The 18,112-nt window shown below is 39.4% G+C and overlaps 4 protein-coding genes across 7 annotated transcripts; 2 read left to right on the top strand and 2 right to left on the bottom strand.

Moving 5' to 3' along the window:
* The first annotated feature begins 3,577 nt into the window (after positions 1-3,577).
* Positions 3,578-7,806, top strand: LOC122656022 (chromophore lyase CRL, chloroplastic). Its single transcript, XM_043850442.1, has 9 exons — positions 3,578-3,845; positions 3,958-4,007; positions 4,759-4,819; positions 4,925-4,960; positions 5,811-5,861; positions 6,099-6,191; positions 7,198-7,302; positions 7,417-7,509; positions 7,611-7,806. Exons 1-9 carry the CDS (start codon positions 3,672-3,674, stop codon positions 7,746-7,748), a joined length of 801 nt encoding a protein of 266 aa, XP_043706377.1. The 5' UTR covers positions 3,578-3,671; the 3' UTR covers positions 7,749-7,806.
* LOC122656018 (transaldolase) lies at positions 6,090-17,296 on the bottom strand. Of its 4 annotated transcripts, XM_043850437.1 has the most exons (8): positions 17,238-17,244; positions 16,996-17,204; positions 16,187-16,358; positions 16,050-16,099; positions 14,918-15,218; positions 14,128-14,316; positions 13,846-14,028; positions 13,019-13,670 (listed from the first exon to the last, which is right to left on the bottom strand). In XM_043850437.1, exons 2-8 carry the CDS (start codon positions 17,172-17,174, stop codon positions 13,425-13,427), a joined length of 1,320 nt encoding a protein of 439 aa, XP_043706372.1. In that variant the 5' UTR covers positions 17,175-17,204; positions 17,238-17,244; the 3' UTR covers positions 13,019-13,424. The 4 variants fall into 4 exon arrangements, with proteins under 4 accessions (XP_043706373.1, XP_043706374.1, XP_043706372.1 ...); XM_043850438.1 differs by lacking the exon at positions 13,019-13,670 and adding an exon at positions 6,090-6,103 and having other exon boundaries at positions 13,805-14,028; positions 16,996-17,296; XM_043850439.1 differs by lacking the exon at positions 13,019-13,670 and adding an exon at positions 7,546-7,558 and having other exon boundaries at positions 13,805-14,028; positions 16,996-17,296.
* LOC122656024 lies at positions 9,733-10,826 on the bottom strand. Its single transcript, XM_043850445.1, has 5 exons — positions 10,533-10,826; positions 10,386-10,444; positions 10,023-10,140; positions 9,795-9,925; positions 9,733-9,750 (listed from the first exon to the last, which is right to left on the bottom strand). The coding sequence occupies exons 1-4, from the start codon at positions 10,781-10,783 to the stop codon at positions 9,847-9,849; spliced, it is 507 nt and encodes a 168-aa protein (XP_043706380.1). The 5' UTR covers positions 10,784-10,826; the 3' UTR covers positions 9,733-9,750; positions 9,795-9,846.
* LOC122656021 (protein COFACTOR ASSEMBLY OF COMPLEX C SUBUNIT B CCB1, chloroplastic) lies at positions 11,119-12,610 on the top strand. The gene is made up of 4 exons (XM_043850441.1): positions 11,119-11,535; positions 11,774-11,898; positions 12,097-12,249; positions 12,399-12,610. Exons 1-4 carry the CDS (start codon positions 11,191-11,193, stop codon positions 12,586-12,588), a joined length of 813 nt encoding a protein of 270 aa, XP_043706376.1. The 5' UTR covers positions 11,119-11,190; the 3' UTR covers positions 12,589-12,610.
* Positions 17,297-18,112: the final 816 nt, after the last annotated feature.

Raw genomic sequence — 18,112 nt, forward strand, 5'->3', positions numbered from 1 at the left:
TAAAGATACAAATGTCAAAAGGGCTGCCAAAGGGCTTTTTTTTTGTTTTCAATCAAAATAAATTTAAATTAAGGGTTGCTAAAGTTTTACGTTTCATAATTGATATCATTTTATTTCATTTACCACTAACCTACTCTAATAAATAGGAACACCTACTCACTCGACAAGTTCATTTTCACCAGAAAGCGTTTCTGTATCCAACTGAATTCTGATCTGACCAAGCAACGGCTCCCCTCATCTTGAGGAAGAAAAAAGTCCATCATCAAGACCCAGTTGTTGATACTCTGCCAGTAGCTAGCAGTGTTGTAGGGATCCTGGAGGTCATGGATAGAGAATATTCTTGCTTTTGAGTGGAGAGTAAATTCTCCTATCAATTCCATCAAATGTCATTTTGAATGGACACTAACGATAGTCTTATCGCACATTTAATGTCAGTTGTGTATATGCACAGCTGTCCATGAAAACTTTTGTCATATCTTTTTCATATGAATGAGATCATTTCAACGGTCTCAAAAACCTGTCGCCTTCTCCACCGTGCTGCAAAGTGAAGCTATTACAGTTAGAGACGGGTTCCTCTACTGCCTCTCTGAGTGTATTGCGATATCATGGTGGAATCTGACTCTTTAGGAGCTCATCAATATCCTCTCTCAGAGTCAAGCTTCCATGTGCATTGAGAGTATCCCCATTATTCAAGATGTTCTCCAGATTATTTCGTACTTTATGTCTTGTGTTTTTCAGTATGTTTCAAAAGAGATTAATAACGTGATTGACTCTCTTGCTAGGAAAGCCTTGTCTCTTACATGTGAGACAGTATGGGCACCTTCCACTCCGTGGATATTGGACCTTTGTAACTCAGATTCCATGTGCAGAACACGTTCTAACAAATAAGTTTCTTTTCTACCAAAAAAAAGGACAGGGCATCATACAACTATACAAGAAAATGTGAAATAATCACCCCACCCCTCGTGAATGTGAAAAATTCCACTCCTAGTGATGCTCTTGCATACAATGTGGTTGACCCATGCACTGGCGCAGGGGTCATGCTGCCAAGTATAGAATCCTCTCCCAAAAGAAAATATCATTATTGTCATTAACAATAATTGCCAATTATATCGAATCAGTTCATGCATGACATGATTCAGGTATTGTCATATAATAGATTTTCCTAAGCAAATAAGTATATCTTCTTAATGGATCTTATGCGTGGTTCGACCTAAGGGTGTGAATTGCAAACCCAAACTATGTACTGAAATTGAATTGAACTGTTTAAATGAGAATTGAGAATTGATAAATCGTTTAATAATAGGTTTAATTTTGATTTTTAAGAAGTAAAACCGTTTAAACAGAACCACTTAATCGAAACCTGTTAAGTACTTTTGATTTGGGATAATTTGAAACATTTAATAAATAGTTTGGTTTTTATTTCTACCTTTCATACTTTGAATCAAATTTAAGTGGTGGTTGTTATTTGTTTGTTAGTATTGTTGAAACATTAATTGGCCGCAATAGAAGATGATTCAAGAGTATATTTGCTATGATAGAGGAGATTATGCTCCTTTGTGATGTAATTTTGTATTCCACTAGATATTTGAAATCTTGAAAACATTGCTCTCTTAACCTGATAGAGTCAAGAGGGTATTGCTAAGGTCATGAAAACATTTTTTTGGTAAAAAAAAATAAATTATATTCAAATAGAAGACATGAGATGTAAAAGTTTTTTATCCAAATACGAAGTGGTAGGATGGGCAAAACCAATAAATTCCCCACATCAGTCATGAGTTAAATTTTTACATCTTTTCATTTAATTGATGTGGCAGATTTGATTCGGCTAGTGCATGCCAACCTTAGTTAGTAAGTTCGGGAACGGATACGTTTGGTAATTAAACGGATTATACGGCAATAATATTTTTCAAAAATCCGATGTAATAAAATACATACGACAATAATTCGATACGTGTTTAATACGATCGCTCTATAAGCAAAAATACGGACATATATTCACTATGTAATAGACATGCACCACCTAATAATCAAAATAATAGTATATAGACAATGATTTTATCAAAAAGAAACCTCACAACTAAAATAAACACAATATAATATCCCCTATTACATCTCATAAGATTATCATTTAACAAATCAAAATATCAATAAAAGTATCTCATCCGACATAAGAAAAAAAAAAAAAGACATACTATGTTCTAGAACTCATCTCTAAGATGAACTAAAATCACCAATGGAAGTTCATTTGCTTCTGCAATCGCCAATTCACCCAGTTGCAATTAACCGACCATCTGAACTGAAATGAGAACAGAGATGAAGAAGATGAATGGAATGGAGGCAATTGACGGCTAGGGTTCGAAGAGAAGAAGCCCAAAATCGTATTATGCGAGGGTTTTGTTTTGCGTTTTTTTTTCTTTAAGTTTTGAGTTTTTTTTTAAAACAAAACAAAACTTAAATTAAAAATATATTAAACGCGTTTAATTTGTGTTTAATACGAATGCACTTAAAAAATAAGTATTTTATCATATATATGAAAAATATATGATAAAATAAGTTTTTTTGAATTAAACATTCGAATACGCGTATTATATGCTAACTTACTAACTAAGATGCTAACAGGACCTTTATCAGGTCCAGTTCTCCAAGTTCCTCTAATAGAAGGAGGTGAAAATGACCATCTTACCCTTGTCCAAACATACTACCTGGGTGAGGTCTATCCCTCTATTAGAGGAACTTGAAGATATGAAATGGGCAGAAAATGAAACAGATAAAAATACATGTCAACATGTCTAACGTCTTGGACTATTGGGTACAGTCAACAGTATTATGAAAATTGGGACTAAATCGAATCGGATAATTTGGATCGGAATCAACCGAAACCATTGATTGTGGGGGATCCGGCTCCACCAATCCTTTTCCAAAAACTAGGGTTAATACATAATTTTGGCCGATTCCCGGGTTTTTAAACCTACTTGGCTGCCATGAACTGAACTAATAAAGAAAGGAGAGGGCGAAAAGAATCGAGGGACAAAATAACTAAAAGGAGAGGACGAAGCACGAAACGCAACACGACACCATACACACACACACAGAGAGAGAGAGCGAGAGAGAGAGAGAGAGAGAGATGCGTGGACACAAACAAACAAGGGGAATAGTGTGGGTATGTGTGTGTGCGAGAAGACATGAGAATCAACCATTTCAATGGCATTGAATCAATCGTTCATTGATTTGATGAATTCAATAGCGTACACTCAATTGCAATTTGCAATTTCCAGTAAACAGTGAGAGTTATCAATCATTCATTTCAAGCCCAGAAAAGGGTGCCGTGGGAGATAGCGCGAGCAATTCATTGAAGTCATAGGACTAATGTGCTTTGGAAGGGAGTGGTAAAAAAGAGAACTCGATAAGCCTCTTCCAACCCACGGAGTCCATTCCATTGATGTCCTGGACATACCGACAGACAGAAGAGAGTCTTCTGTTACCTTTTAAATCGTCTCCGCCGTCTGCTTTTGTTGAAAAACCCTCGCAGCTTTCTTGTTTATCGACCTCACCCTTTCACTAGTTTCTTCTATTACACTCTCTCTGAATTGCAGACCAAGATGGCTCTAACTTGGCTTCTTGAATCTTCTACTGCTTCTTCCTGTCTCTGGTATTCTTAGTGGATTCTTATGACGACGGGTACCGGCACGGGCTCCGATCCCAACGGCTGGAGCCGAGCCCGGGGTTTGTTTCTGAAAACGCTAGTACTTGTAGGAGGTGCTTTTCTGCTCAAGAGACTAACCAAGTCCACCACTCGATGGGATCATACTCGAATTGTCGCCGAATCCCTCAGCGGTGAGAAGGTAAACCCCATTCCTCCCCACGCCCCTCCCTTGCTACTTATATTTTCTTTCATTACAGCAATTCGGTTCTCTTCCCTGTTCGATTCTTTTCATCCTCCTTTTGGTTTTGTAGTTCTCTCGAGACCAAGCTTCCAGGGATCCAGATAATTACTTCAATTTGAGGTATACATTTATTAACTAATCTCCCCGTTTTTGAGTTCCAAATTTATTACTGCTTGTTGGTTTCTTATTCTTAAAACCTGTGATCACTAAAATTCTATTCGATATACGTCATGTTTTCTCTAGTTAGATACAGAGTGTTAATGTTCAGTGAAGTGACCAAATTTCCTGTCCTAGTTTGGAAGCGCAACAAAACTTGGATTCCACAGGAAGAATAAATTGTGATTTGTCATTGCCATTACCCATCCAAATAAATAAATAAGTAACTAAATAAACAAATGAAGTTTCTCAAAGTGCCACAGCAACTATGTTACGATTGAAAGAACTCACCCGGTCTACAAGGGGAGGGAACCCAATATCATATATGCCCACATCCAATCCCTTATGGGACCGATGTGGGACTATTGCACATAACATTACCCCACCCTTTAACGGCCGACATCTTCGTTGGCCCACTCCGGATCAGGTAGCCCTTTCTAGGCGGCTACACTCTGCTCCAGGACCCTTTCTCGGCGGCAGGTAGCCCTTTCCTAGCAGCTCGCACTCTGGCACCAGGTCGCCCCTCCCAAGTAGCCAACCGCAAAGGATGGGTCAATGAAAGCACCAATGTTACGATTGAAAGAACTCACCCTCATAAACCGGTCTACAAGGGGAGGGAACCCAATAATCTGTATTGGGGGATAATTTGCTGAATATGAAGATGCTACTTTCTCTAAATTGATCTCTTTGCTGAAGCTAAGATCTTTTCTTGCAGAATGCTTACTTGCCCAGCAGCAGAGATGGTGGATGGTTCAAAGATCCTATATTTTGAACAAGTGAGTATGACTGTCCATCCATTCATTGTTGCTTTGTTATTTTAATGAGCAACAAGTATATAGTTTTCAAAGGAAAATCTGTTGAAAATCTTTTTCTGATGGCAGGCATTTTGGAGAACTCCTCAGAAGCCCTTTCGGCAGGTATAGTATTTCGTAACATTTATATTCTATCCAACATTCTTTACTCTCTTCCCCCCCCCCCCCCTTTTTTTTTTCTCCAACCCACCATCCCTGATGTGGAACACCTTGCCTACGCATAAATTTACCTAATGTTATTGAGATGGTGTTCAGAGCAATCCTTCTTCTCAGGGGCTGGTTGAGTCCTGTAAATAGCTGCTTTTTCCTTTGAATTTCTTTTTGTTTTTGAAAAGCTACCATTGGGTGGGTAACCATAGGAATATCATATTATGTCGGAGGGGCTACCTTTGGATGTTCTTATATAGAAGAACATTATTGGTGTTTTCTGATTTTACTTTAGGATGTCTTCGGATCATGATGTTTAAGAATTTGAGAGTCTAATGTTGTAATTCTATTGTTTGGAAATATAATATATAATGGAGAAGTATGCTTTTTCCTGTGATATTGCTGTATCTTCATACAATCCCTCTTTCTCCAACCCATAAAAGGAAGAAGAAGAAGAAGGGAAACCACACACCCAGAGCTTGGGGAGATTGGTTTACTCAAGCTGTTTTAGGTTTGAGGGAATATCCTTAACTTTTGCTCTCCCTAGGTAAAGAAAGCCGTCCCCTTTTGCTGGTGGAGGGTGTGGATTATATCCATAGTATTGATCCCATGCTTCAGAAGGAAATGCAAGACCTGTTATGCAGGGAAGATAGGGTGGAGAGCAGTGGGGGAATTAATGAGTGATTAGTTGTCAAGACGTCAAGTGGGCTCATATTTTCCTGTTTTCTTTAGCTGCTTGGGGGTGAAAAGTGAAGATAGTTCTTTTTTGGACAAAAACAATTCTAACAACTTCCTTTTTTTTTGGCAGAGATTTTATATGGTGAAGCCTTGTTCAAAAGAGATGAAATGTGACGTTGAGGTGGGATTCGATACTTTTTCATGATTTACTTCTAAGGAGAAACATACAGTTATTCTATTGTTGAACCTTTTTAATTTTTTTCCTTTCAATTGTTGGGAGAGGGCAGGGGGAGGGTTGGAAATGCAAAATTCTTGTTATTATTGACCATACATTGTGCTTATATTTGTTTGTTTGCAGAGCTAATGGTATAATGTTTTCTAACTGATTTCAACATCTAACTTGTTTTCACATGAATAGCTTAGCTCATATGCAATTAGAGATGCAGAGGATTACAAAAACTTCTGCGATCGGCCAAAGGACCAGCGCCCACTGCCTGAAGAAGTTATTGGGGTAAGACTGCACCTTCAACTCATACTTTTAATTATCCAAACTGCCATGAATTGAAGTCTGCTATTGCATGGGTGAAGGAAGTCAAGATAGTAATTTTTGTGACAAACTTATATGGTAGTTCCTTTGCAGTCACTTGGCAAATTATAATTTGTGATTCAAGAAAAACTATAGATCTTTTATCTAAAACTCGATTGTCTTCAATGCTTGATGACAATTGGATCAATGGATCAAGGTTACCTGCACCAGGATGTAAGGTCCTAAGGATGTCTGTGTGAACCTATGTTATGTTATCCAGATGCCTCTGTCTTGCATATCAACTGTTCCATTGCAAAATTTTGTACTCTCTCTCTCCCTCCCCCCCAAACCCCACAAAAAAAAAAAAAACAGAAACAGGGAGATATATTTCAACATGTAGAAACAAGGTGTGGTTGAGTGCAGAGGGAAAATTTAAATCTTTCATGAGGAATGTGATCTTGACACAGAAACTTGCCTGGTTTCTTTTCAGGTTTTTTTTTTTTGGGGTGGGGGGTGGGTGGGTGGTGGGAGGTGGGAGAAACTTGCCTGTCTTGCATATCAACTGTTCCATTGCAAACTTTTGTACTCTCTCTCTCTCTCTCTCTCTCTCTCTCCCCCCCAAAAGAAAAAAAACCTGAAAAGAAGTAAATCATGAAAAAGTATCGAATCCCACCTAACCTGCCTGGCATGAATCATTGGCATAAAATTAAAATGACATTAACATCTGTCAAGGAACTGGTAGCGCTATTGTTGGGATGTTCTTGACACAACTAAGAAATGGGTCAAGATTTGACATGACCTGAATGCCACTCCACATGACCTATTTCCACACATCAGGTATTACTCATGATAAATACAGCTGACTTTGTTAGCGAGGGCTCATGCCATGTTCATAATTGAAGTGCTCTGCAAAATACTTTCCTGTCATTGTCTTAGAATTTACTTTTGAGACGGGATTTATATGTGATTTTATTTCCTACGTCATGTATAGGACATCACTGAACATTTGACAACTATTCATCTCAAGGGCTGTGAACGTGGAAAGCGCTGTTTATATGAGGGTTCAACCCCACCAGGTGGCTTCCCTAATTCATGGGTACACTTCCATCTCTGCTGCCACTGACCAAATTTTGGAGTTGGATTCGACCTTTTATGTTTTTGGCTGAATTTTTGAATATTTCCATCGAAAAATATTATTTCTCTTCTACAGAATGGTGCGACATACTGTACATCTGATCTTTCAATCTTGAAGAACGGCAAAATACACTCTTGGGACAGGGGCTATGATGATGATGGAAATCAAGTAAGATCTGAAATTTGATTGCTCAACATTGCATTATCTTATCTTTGTTCTTTGGATTTAAGGTTGAAAGAAATATTTTCCCATTGTTTCATATCAAACAGGTTTGGGGAGTGAAGGGAGGCCCATATGAGTTCGAAACTGCACCTTCGTCTAGTATCAACAATGTGTATTCTCTAGATATCTCTCCCCCAGTGTCCATGGAGCGAAGGATAGAGGGTTCATTTGTTCTGCAAGAATGATTACTTGTAGATGATTTATTGGCTATGTAAATTTCAAGTATTCTTTAAGACATTAATAATAGGACAAAGTTTTCCTCCACCCGTAGAGTAGGGTTTTAGTAAGTTCCAAAATTCCCTCCCTTATACCCATTCCCACACTCCCCCGCCCCTCGGTAAATGGGATCCCATTCACCGTGGGTGGAGGGAAACTCGGTCCTAATAGCACAAAGTTTTCCTCCAGCCATATCCATATAAAACTGAATCTTCCTCTTCTTCACTCCCTAAAGCTGAACCTTCTTCTCCCTTACAACTGGTGCTGTACTCTATGCACTTGGACCCCAATACTTGGCCTGGTGAAGTAATGTTGGCTGTAAAACTTAAAACCACACATTGGAGATTCAATCCTACTTGTGGGAGAAGTTCTTGAGGTAAAGCTCTTTTTTTGGGGTGAAAATAGAAAGTTTAATTCAAAAAAGCACAAAATTTACAGCATCGTCAACCACCATATTAGCCTTGTCTACTGAAGCCCTATGAGCCATTCTAGAAGTTACTGAAACAACAGTATTGGTTTAATAGAAAGCAAAATATCAAACATTGGCAAACATTGGTTCCTTAATACATTTCACAATAGACTTAATAGAAAGCAAAATATCAAACAGTTTAAAAGGTCATACATCTTGAGATTCCTGCATCAAACATTGGCAAAAATCAGCATTATTAAACCAAGTATCTATTTCCCAATTCCCGGTGACTTTTTGCTGAAGCCGGTTGCTGTCCCTGCAAGATTCTTAAGGCCTTTGGAGCCAGCATTAAAATTGAGATTTAAAACAAAACAATAAAGGCCCAGCCACTCTGATAATTAGATGGTTTACTTTACCAAAAAAGAAAAGATGATTAGATGGTTTAAACAACCATTATCACATATATAAATATAAATTGGATGATCCCTAGAGGTAGAGGGCCTAGAGGCTAGGCTAGTGTTTGAGAGAACTCAAAAGCTCAGGTTGGGACATTGTCGGCAACGATCCAGAAAATAAGTAAAGAGAAGTTATGAACCCACTTATAAATAAAATGAATAAGGGTTTGAAGATTTAGATTTTTTAAACACACATTTACTCCACTGGGACTAGACAGCATAGGAATTTTTATCACCTCAAGTACAGTACACCCTCAAATGCACATCTGATCGATTCACCTTAAAATGGTTTTTGTGATTTTTGGGAAGAAAGGAGCACGACCCGGACTCCAGGAGCAAGTCTCTACCCTTTTTCTCTTTTTAAATGGTGGGAGTGTTTCTTGCTTGGGAATGTATCTTACTGTCACTCTGAAACATTCAATGAATGCCCTTGAAAAGGAATCATTTCAGAAGGCAGAGAGGTTCTTAGCAAGAAACACTAATGAATGCCCTTGAAAAGGAATCATTTCACTATTTCAGAAGAGGAATGAGAGAGACACAGATCACTACCATAGGCTACGCTCTGAGACAGAAAACATTTTCTTTTCTTTTTTTTATTATTAACTTTTTTTAAAAATTATTGTGAATGTGATAAGCAGACGATGATGACGGTCTAAAGGAAGGATTAAAATCAGGGTATGGATCAAAATACACTGCTAGTGACTACTCCAATATCATATCAGTATCGGATACTGGCGATACCGATTCCTTGAGCCGTGGGTATAGCAAGTCCATGTTATATTCTCAGGGTGCAAGGAATCATCATTCTCTCCCCTTGGCACGAACGAATGATATGAAGGCCAAAGATGAGTTTGATGAGAATGGAATTTAAGATGAATAAATAAATAAATACGAAGATATTCATTCAACTGAGACAGAGTAAAAGTATATTACTCCAAACTACAAAGATGAAATCAATAAATAAATACGAAGATATTCATTCAATTGAGACAGAGAGTAAGAGAATATTACTCCAAACTACAAAGGGTATGTAGTAGTAGTAGACAGTAATGGTAGACTAATAGTAACAAACAGTACTAGTCCTCCTCTTCTGGTAAGCAGAAACCACCCCACCCCCCTTCCCCCCCAAAAAAAAAAAAAAAAAAAAAAGAAGCAAGCATGAGGATAGAATAGAATCTAGTAGAATTGAGGATTGGAAGAGATCTAGAAGGCATTGTTGAGGTAAAAGTATAATCCAGCCAGTCCTGCAATCCCAACCACAATGGCAATAGGCAAAGCTTGCCTGCACACAGACAATGCGAAGCAACAAGTTAGAAAGAAATTGGAAATACTCTTTCAAGAAAATATACAAGAAACTGAAAACAGGAAAACAAACAAACCCGATTGCTTCATCTCTCTTGAGCTGTGCTTTCCGGGCTTTGCGGGCATCCGTGTCATTAACATTCTTGACTACTGCAGGCTCGTAAGCCCTGAATCTTCTCTTTGGAGCCCCGCAAACTGCAATTAAATGTATCGATTAGAGAAACTTCTCCTAGTCAAATGGGCTTCCAAGATAGAAACGCAACATAACAGGAACCAAAGACCAAAGGAAAGTAATAGATATGCAACCAATCTCATCTTGGAAATAACAGATGAACCCCAAGAACCAGAAAAAAGGAAAGAAAAGAAAAGACCTCAATTCAATTTCAATTTCTATATAGTAGTGCAAGGGAAAGAGAGAGAGAGAGAGACTGTGATTTTACCTGGGCAGAAGTAACTATCGGATAACTTCTCAAACGGAGTTCGATCATTGTAAATATACCTATATGAAGATAGCTAATTTTCAGTATTCAGACAAGTTGAACCATCAATTATCCATAAACAAGAAAGATAAAGCAGTAAAAGAGAACCCGCAGTCACGGCAAATGTAGGCTTGCTTGGAAGCGACACGCATAGAGAATTTTGGGGCAGCAGAGGTGGTGGTTTGGTGAGGAGGAGGTGGAGGAAGCAAAAGATGGAGAGAGGAAGAGAAGAAGGACGATCTGAGGGCGAATCGATCGGCCGGCATTCTGAGGCCGACATGGCCCGTCGGAGACAAGGGAGACATGGTAGCTGAGGTCGTTGTGGCCTTCAGCCCGGCGATGGGTGCTTCAAGTGACATCCCTCCCTCTCTCTCTTGTTGCTCTTCACAGTTTTCACACACAGAGTCAAGACTCAAGACACACACACGGGTCTCTTTTGGTTGTAGTTTTACAGAGGAAGGGGTAAACTAGGCGCTCTAGGAGTTCCAGAATTGGGTGGAAGCGTGGCTTTCATACTCCCCACACAACCCCAACCCTCTCCATTGTCACTTTTTGATGCTTCTCTTATCCTCTCAGCCTCACGTTTAGGAAATTTGTAATTTTGCTTGCTCCCGAGGGTTTTACGGTCATTCCAGTAAGCAAGCAGAGAGGGATATATCTCATCTCATTTGATCCCCTTCTCTCAATTGAGCAATTCACTTTTAATGGGGTGAGAGAAGCAGAAGACGAGTGTCAAAACCCAGTAGTAACCCACAGATACAAGCAAATGGCAGCAAAGCTTCTGTTGCCTCCTTTATCTTCGCATCCTCTGCCTCCTCGAAAATTCGAAGCCGGAGAGGGCACAAATAATCAAATATGGCTTGGAGGGCATAAATGTGTGAGAACCAAAAGGCTCGCAGTCCGTGTCTCTCTCCATGATTCTCTTGCATCTTCAGTTTCGACTGCTGCTGATATGGTTCATCAGCATCATCATCATCTCCAACACCTCCCTCTTTACTCTCTTGCAGAGAGCGTGGGTTATTCCTTGGCCAGCTATTACACTTCCCTAGGTCTCTTCGTCATTTCTGTTCCGGGCCTATGGTCTCTCATCAAGCGTTCCGTAAAATCCAAGGTATTCTCTTCTCCCAAATCCCCTCTTCATTTTTTTTTCCTTTTCTATAGATTATTATGGATTTTTGATGATTTTGTGTAATATTGAAATTCTTTAGTTTGCGATGATTTCTGTTCATCTCGAAGTTCTTTGATATATGGTAGTGATTTTCCATTTTGGTTTTTGAGTTTCTGAGTTTCGTCTGTGTGTGTGTGTGTTTAATTCTGTTTTCCATCCGGGTGGGGTGGTGATACTTCAGATTGTGCAGAAGACTTTCATCAGGGAAGAAGAAGGGAAGAAAGCACCAAATCAGATTGCAGGAGAAATTTTATCTTACTTCACTCGCAACAATTTTGTGGTGTCTGATCGAGGAGAGACCATAACGTACCAATCTCAATCTCTCTATTTCTCTCTCTCTCTGAAAAAATTTTTATTTTAAAACCTTTTGAATCAATTGGGTGCATCTTGTTGCAATCAAAGTGGGGTAAACTGAGAAATTGTCGTAGGATTAGAACATGATTTTTTTTTTTTAATTGTAAAGAAAGTAATGATGTGTATAATTTCTTTGTTTAATGAATAAAGGTTTGAAGGGATGATGATTCCGAGCAGGGGCCAAGCCGCATTGCTTACGTTCTGTACATGTATAAGTCTGGCAAGCGTTGGGCTTGTTCTAACTATTACCGTTCCGGAGGTGGGAGACAAATGGTACTACCTCACCATTTTAAGCCCACTGGCGTAAGCGAACTTCAATTCTTTCCCATTCTTCATCAACAATAATATATTACTCTTTACTCTTTATTATTATTGATTATTGCTTTCTGCAAGATTTCCATTGATAGATTGGTTTCCTGAACTGAAGAACCTGTACTGTTGTTGCCTTGCAGAGGTGTATACTATTGGAAGCGAGCTTCAAGAAAAGAGCAGATCAAGGTGAAGATGATGGTGGATGAAAAGGGCAGCCTCTCTGAGATCCTAGTCCAGGGAGATGATCAGCAGATCGAGCAGATGAGGAAGGACCTTCAGCTCAGCGAGAAAGGCATGGTCTATGTCAAAGGCATCTTTGAGAGATCATGATCAACGCTTCGCTTCCTTCGCTTCATTCGTGCCTGCCACCTTCTCAAGCTTCAGGTCGCTAGCCTGTTAAATTCACATTGTATTTGCTTACCAAGTTTTAAATTTTGCTCGACGATTGATAGATAGTTTATATAGGATTGAGATATGTAGCTGTGCCCATAATTATGAGATACTCAAATTTTAATCTCATTATCATTCCGGATCCATCCCCTATTCATATATATCTAGCTAGCTAGCGAGAGAGAGATGCCTGTGGTGGGACATACTATAATGTCGAAGTACATGTGACATCAAAGACCAATCAAACGCTTAAGGCACCTTCTCTTCCAAATAGAACGAAGAAACGAAATATCTAATGTTTATACTTTCACGTCTGCTAGAAGTAAAAATAAATAGATAAAGGGAGATATTTATTTCCTATAATCTTTGAGCATGAAATAGGTGATCACCACTATAGAACTTTATTACGGTATCATTTGTTTCTCATGAAAACAAACAAAGCCTTTTCAAGGGAAAGAATACAAAGCCTGCAGTACTTTGTGGGGCTGCATCTGGCATGGACTTCATGGTTTGGTAAAGCACTCATCACTTCACAATGCAACCATTAAAGTGCCTTCCATACAGCTCCCACCAGTCTCAGCCGGATCCGGAAAACTAACATTACTTTACTCTCTCGATCAAACAAAAGTAAACCCTTAAACGGTTCCAGACTATCTACAATATAAGTAAATCAAACCATATTTATTTCAAGTCTTTCTGATACCCCCACCCACCCCCCAAAAAATTTTTTGCAGAAAGCGGAAGTCTAGCTGACAATGACGAAGCCAACTCGGCTTTTACTTTGAGACCAACTTAAGGGTGTTCTTCTTCTCTTGCAAGGTACCAAGCAGGCTCACGAAGCTCTTCTTGAAAACATCTACACCTTCAATTTCAAGTAGGTTCCCAACCTCGTTCCAGTCAATTCCAAATTTCTCAAGTGCATTGTAGATGCCGTCAGCCTCTGATATGTTGGAGTCAATTGTCCTCGAGACAGTACCATGGTCGATAAATGCTTGGATTGCTTGGTCAGGCATGGTTGAGACCTGATACAATGAGAGGAACATACATGAGAGGTCCAAAATTCACTGATGAGGATATGTTTTAGCAAGTCAAAATTTCCTTTCTGAAACTACATTTTCCACTATTTATTGCTCTAACAATTGAAAAAATCATCTACTATTAATATATGGAATAGAGGGTGAAGATTAAGTGGCTTACAGTGTCTGGTCCAATGAGAGGAGCAACGTATAGGGTATCAAGATAGGCTGGATTCTTGACACTGGTTGAGGCCCAAAGCAGCCTCTGCTTCTTGGCACCTTTCTTCAGTAGAGCCTCCCATCGTGGACCAGAGAATTTCTTCTGGTAGAGCTGGTATGCCAATACTGCCTGAGCTACTGCAGCCTACAATACCTCAAAAGCATAAACAAATAAGACAAACATATTCTGTAAATGCTCAATCCCCTTTTGAAACGGCAATTGTGGACACACGCCTCAACTTACCTTCCCTCGGAGATTAAGAGCCTCAGGGGTTCCATTCTTCTCCAGCATCTTGTCAACAAGGGTGTCTACCCGACTAACAAAGAACGAAGCAACACTCGTAACTTTGGAGAGGTCACTCAACCCAGAAGACTCTAGCCCATCCAAATAAGCATCAATTACTGCTTCATATCTAGCAAGGGAGAATATGAGCTGTACAATTGAACAAACAAGAATAACCGTCATATTTCTTCATCATAGAGACTACACTTCCTGGACACTGACTAACAAAATTTATCTAGATCTTGAAGGGTACATCTGAATGATACTAGTACACGGAACCTTTCAGCTGGTACAAGTAAATTTTGACAACCACTTCTAGAATAATCACTAGCTGAATCCAAGAGCAGTAGGAATTCAAGAGCATAAAGTTGTTCACAAAGAAATAGTAAATTATGGTTGTTTGAACGATTCAAAAAACCACTTGAATTAGAGGAATCTAAAGTCATTGTGACTATTCACCTAAAAAAGAAAAAGATAAAAAGTAATTGTGACTAGAAAAATACATTCCATCTTATCACAGAGAAAACATAACCCACCCACCCCACACCCCAAAAAAAAAGTCATTACCATCCAAGTCTTGCATTCTTCCGGAAGGCAGTGAAATATATAAAGGAGGCTCACAAATTAAATGACTATTGAGCATCAGCTCATCATATGATTTACTATAGACTACAGAACAATCAGTAATAATCGCTTCGTTAATTGAGTAGGAAATATATGTCAAAGAGCAGCATATGGAGAAGGAACTTACAGTTACATTGACACTGATGCCAAGTGAAATAACTTCCTTGATAGAAGGGACGCATGCTGCAGTAGCAGGGATTTTTATGTACACATTGCGACGGTCAACCACCTTATGAAGCCATTTTGCAGCCTCTACAGTCCCTTGCATATCATCAGCTAGCATTGGAGAAACTTCAACAGACACATAGCCATCAGCTGCATTTGTTTGATCATAGATTGGTTCAAAGAGCTTGCATGCATCTTGAATGTCCTTGATCACAAGTTCCCAATATGCAGCTTCAATGTCTTTTCCAGCTTTAACAAGTTCACTGCCAAATCCAGTTCAAGCTCAGCCACGTCAACAACTTAATGGATTTTTCCCCCTCCCTTTGTTGGGGGGCAAGGGCTTCAAGAAGCTCCACTCACAATTTGGAGTTGAGTCAGAAAATGTAGCAACAGACCCCATTTGGTTAGAAGTGAGGTACATGGATGAGAAGTAAAGTTGACTAAGCATCGATTAAACAAACAAAAAAAATAGTTGACTTGAATAAAATTCAATTTAAAGTGAAGTGAAATAAAATCAAAGGATTGAGTTTTCCTCCACCCGCGATTCCATTCACCTTGGGGCAGGAGAGGATGGGAGAAGGCATCACGAGGATCTTTTGGAAAACACTAAAATCCTCTTGGGGTTCTTGAACCCTAGGATGGTGGGTGAACCGTCATCTATGGGTGGAGGAAAACTTTGTCCAAAATCAAATGCAAAAAGAAAAGAAAACAGAAACTTTTCAATCGAAGAAAATTTGTTCCTTGACTTTACTTTGACTCATTTCACTTCTATCCAAGAGACTACAACCCAGTCAAGTTAGGTGAGTTCTCTACAGCCACACACTTGGTTCTCCCCTTCGTCAGTGAGGTTGTTGGACCACTCCCAATACGACAGGTGGTTGTTATCAAAGAGTTCAAATGCTTCAAAAGGTTGTTTCTTTTGTTTGTTTGGGTGGGGAACCATTCACATACTTGGAACATTTTAATGGCTATGTGCCACATCTTTACAATGAATATGTAAATGATCAGAAGCAGCAGGTCGCACCCAGGGGGGTTGTAAAAGAAGGGAAAATCCAATTTACCATTATCAGAGTATGAGAAATGATTGACCCTACCTGAACTGCTCATTGTAAGCGCTTGATGATGATATCGCCTTCTGGAAGATCTGAAATGAGATTCATTGAACCTTAGTCATATTGAACCGCAAACAGATGACTGCGAACAGATTCTACAGAAAATGAGACATACTTACCGCTGGATTGCTGGTGACTCCTCTAACCCCACTTGCAATCAGAGGCAGCAAATCTGTGACAGGGCGGCAGAGATTATCGTACCAAGGACTCTGCCCTTCCTTCTCGTACAGATCATGAAGAACGGTTCTCTTGGCTTGGGCCCCATTGCCATCAACTTGGGAGCATCTAACACTGTAGTGGGAAGTTATTTGAGTGAAAATAAAGAAGTAAATATGTCACAGACATCAGAATAAAAGAGAAACAGACAAATAGCAATTGAATCAAATGACAGAATATAGCAAGACAAATAAACGGCAAAACAAGAAAGAGAAGAGAAACGTCATCCCAAGGTTCTGATCGTACTCTGTAGTTCCATGAAGATATAGAAATCAGAAGATACGAAGACTAAAGGATGTCATCTTCCTAGTACCCTAGGTCGCCGTAACCCGCTACTTATATTACACATCACATCAGCATTCATATTGCAGGGCCAAAATACGAAAATGCATAGCTACTGAGAAGGCCTAGCGAATAAACAAATTTTAATGGTTCGAGTCAAGCATCTACATCTAAAAGCATGCTCTTTAATTCCCCAAAAGCAGTATATCAGAAATTTAATTAAAACAGAGTAAAGGAGAGAAGAAGAAAGAGATATAAACGAAAGTTACTCGAGGAAATTGACTTAAAAAATTCTAAGCAAAAGAGGAAGATAGACCTAACCATAAGAAAACAATATTCGGAAGTCAAGGAATCAGTTATAAGTGTCATGAAGAGAAGAGATCCCCATAGCAGGCGGGGAAAGAGAAAGGAAAAGAGCAGCAGAACTTACATCAAGCAGCGGTTGTCAACATGATTTCTTCGAATTGATAGCTTGAAGGACGAGAATCCTTTGCTAACGGTGGATGCGGTGGAGAAACCAACCAGAGCTCTCGGTTCGGACGATCTGAAGCTGCGAGAGGACGAAGAAGAAGCGAAAGCAGAGCTCGGAAGCTTGGAAATGGAGGCCATGAGAACGCAGAGGAAGAAAGAGAGAAACACACGGAGAGGGGAGGGTAGGTGAAGAGGAGAATTTGATCGATGAAAGGCAGAATGGATTATTGAAGCAACGCCTTAGGGCATTTTATATGTCAAGAGGAAGAGAATAAAAGAAGAAAGTCAGCTTTCTAGGATCAAAAATTGACTAGGCAACAAGATGGATGGAGAGGAGGCATTGGGGGGAGGGAGTATGGAGAGAGGTCAGCTGAGAACTGTGATTGGAATTTGAGAATTTGGGAATTTGGATAAGGGCAAAATGGAGAAGATAAGTTACGGGTTGGTGACAGAAACGAATAAAACGATGCCACATGGGATGGCAGCATGGGATTAGGTGAAATGTTTTTTTTGTGGGATTAGATTTAGGTGATATACCTACTACCTGAGTACCTGTCATTGGAGCTCTTAGAATTTACCAAAAAATAAAAAAAAGGGAAAAAGTTCTCTCCACTAGGTGCGTCCAGACGCATGGCAGGGGCAGAAATGACCATCCGCCCCCTGAATTACCCAAACCCTGTCCCATGTGTTTGGCTGTTGTGTGCTCAAATGAGCTCCGGGGTAGAGAACATCGCCCCAAAAATAAATTAGAGCTCTAGCCTTTAAAAGGACTTTTGCTTCAGTTATTAATTACAAGGTTGTAGAAACGATATCGGTCACATGGATCTGTATGATCAGAATAAGATAGAGTATCAGTATGAGCCCCACGACTCATTATGTGTGAGAACGTTTGTAAGAATTTGCAATCTAATGGCAATATGACATATGGTCCTTTTTTTCCTTACATTTATTAGTCAAAGGTTTTGACTCACACTCTACAATTTAATACTAATAAATAGGGAGGGGGATCACTCTGAGGCTGTGTGGCCCTTGCATCAACACAGATTCCAATGAGATAGCGTGCAAGAGCATCCAAT

Source organism: Telopea speciosissima, chromosome 3, assembly GCF_018873765.1.
Source record: "Telopea speciosissima isolate NSW1024214 ecotype Mountain lineage chromosome 3, Tspe_v1, whole genome shotgun sequence".
NCBI classification, from domain to species: Eukaryota; Viridiplantae; Streptophyta; class Magnoliopsida; order Proteales; family Proteaceae; genus Telopea; species Telopea speciosissima.

Excerpts from the sequence above, each read along its gene's own strand:
- LOC122656021 (XM_043850441.1), top strand. The coding sequence starts at position 11,191 with ATGGCAGCAAAGCTTCTGTTGCCTCCTTTATCTTCGCATCCTCTGCCT. Across the intron at positions 11,536-11,773 it reads AGCGTTCCGTAAAATCCAAG|ATTGTGCAGAAGACTTTCAT; the intron begins GTATTCTCTTCT and ends GTGATACTTCAG. Across the intron at positions 11,899-12,096 it reads GATCGAGGAGAGACCATAAC|GTTTGAAGGGATGATGATTC; the intron begins GTACCAATCTCA and ends TAATGAATAAAG.
- LOC122656022 (XM_043850442.1), top strand. The coding sequence starts at position 3,672 with ATGACGACGGGTACCGGCACGGGCTCCGATCCCAACGGCTGGAGCCGA. Across the intron at positions 7,303-7,416 it reads GTGGCTTCCCTAATTCATGG|AATGGTGCGACATACTGTAC; the intron begins GTACACTTCCAT and ends TCTCTTCTACAG. Across the intron at positions 7,510-7,610 it reads ATGATGATGATGGAAATCAA|GTTTGGGGAGTGAAGGGAGG; the intron begins GTAAGATCTGAA and ends CATATCAAACAG.
- LOC122656024 (XM_043850445.1), bottom strand. The coding sequence starts at position 10,783 with ATGTCACTTGAAGCACCCATCGCCGGGCTGAAGGCCACAACGACCTCA. Across the intron at positions 10,141-10,385 it reads CGATAGTTACTTCTGCCCAG|TTTGCGGGGCTCCAAAGAGA; the intron begins GTAAAATCACAG and ends ATTTAATTGCAG. Across the intron at positions 9,926-10,022 it reads AAGAGAGATGAAGCAATCGG|GCAAGCTTTGCCTATTGCCA; the intron begins GTTTGTTTGTTT and ends GTCTGTGTGCAG.
- LOC122656018 (XM_043850436.1), bottom strand. The coding sequence starts at position 17,174 with ATGGCCTCCATTTCCAAGCTTCCGAGCTCTGCTTTCGCTTCTTCTTCG. Across the intron at positions 15,219-16,049 it reads GCTTACAATGAGCAGTTCAG|TGAACTTGTTAAAGCTGGAA; the intron begins GTAGGGTCAATC and ends TGGATTTGGCAG. Across the intron at positions 13,671-13,845 it reads CTCTCATTGGACCAGACACT|GTCTCAACCATGCCTGACCA; the intron begins GTAAGCCACTTA and ends TCATTGTATCAG.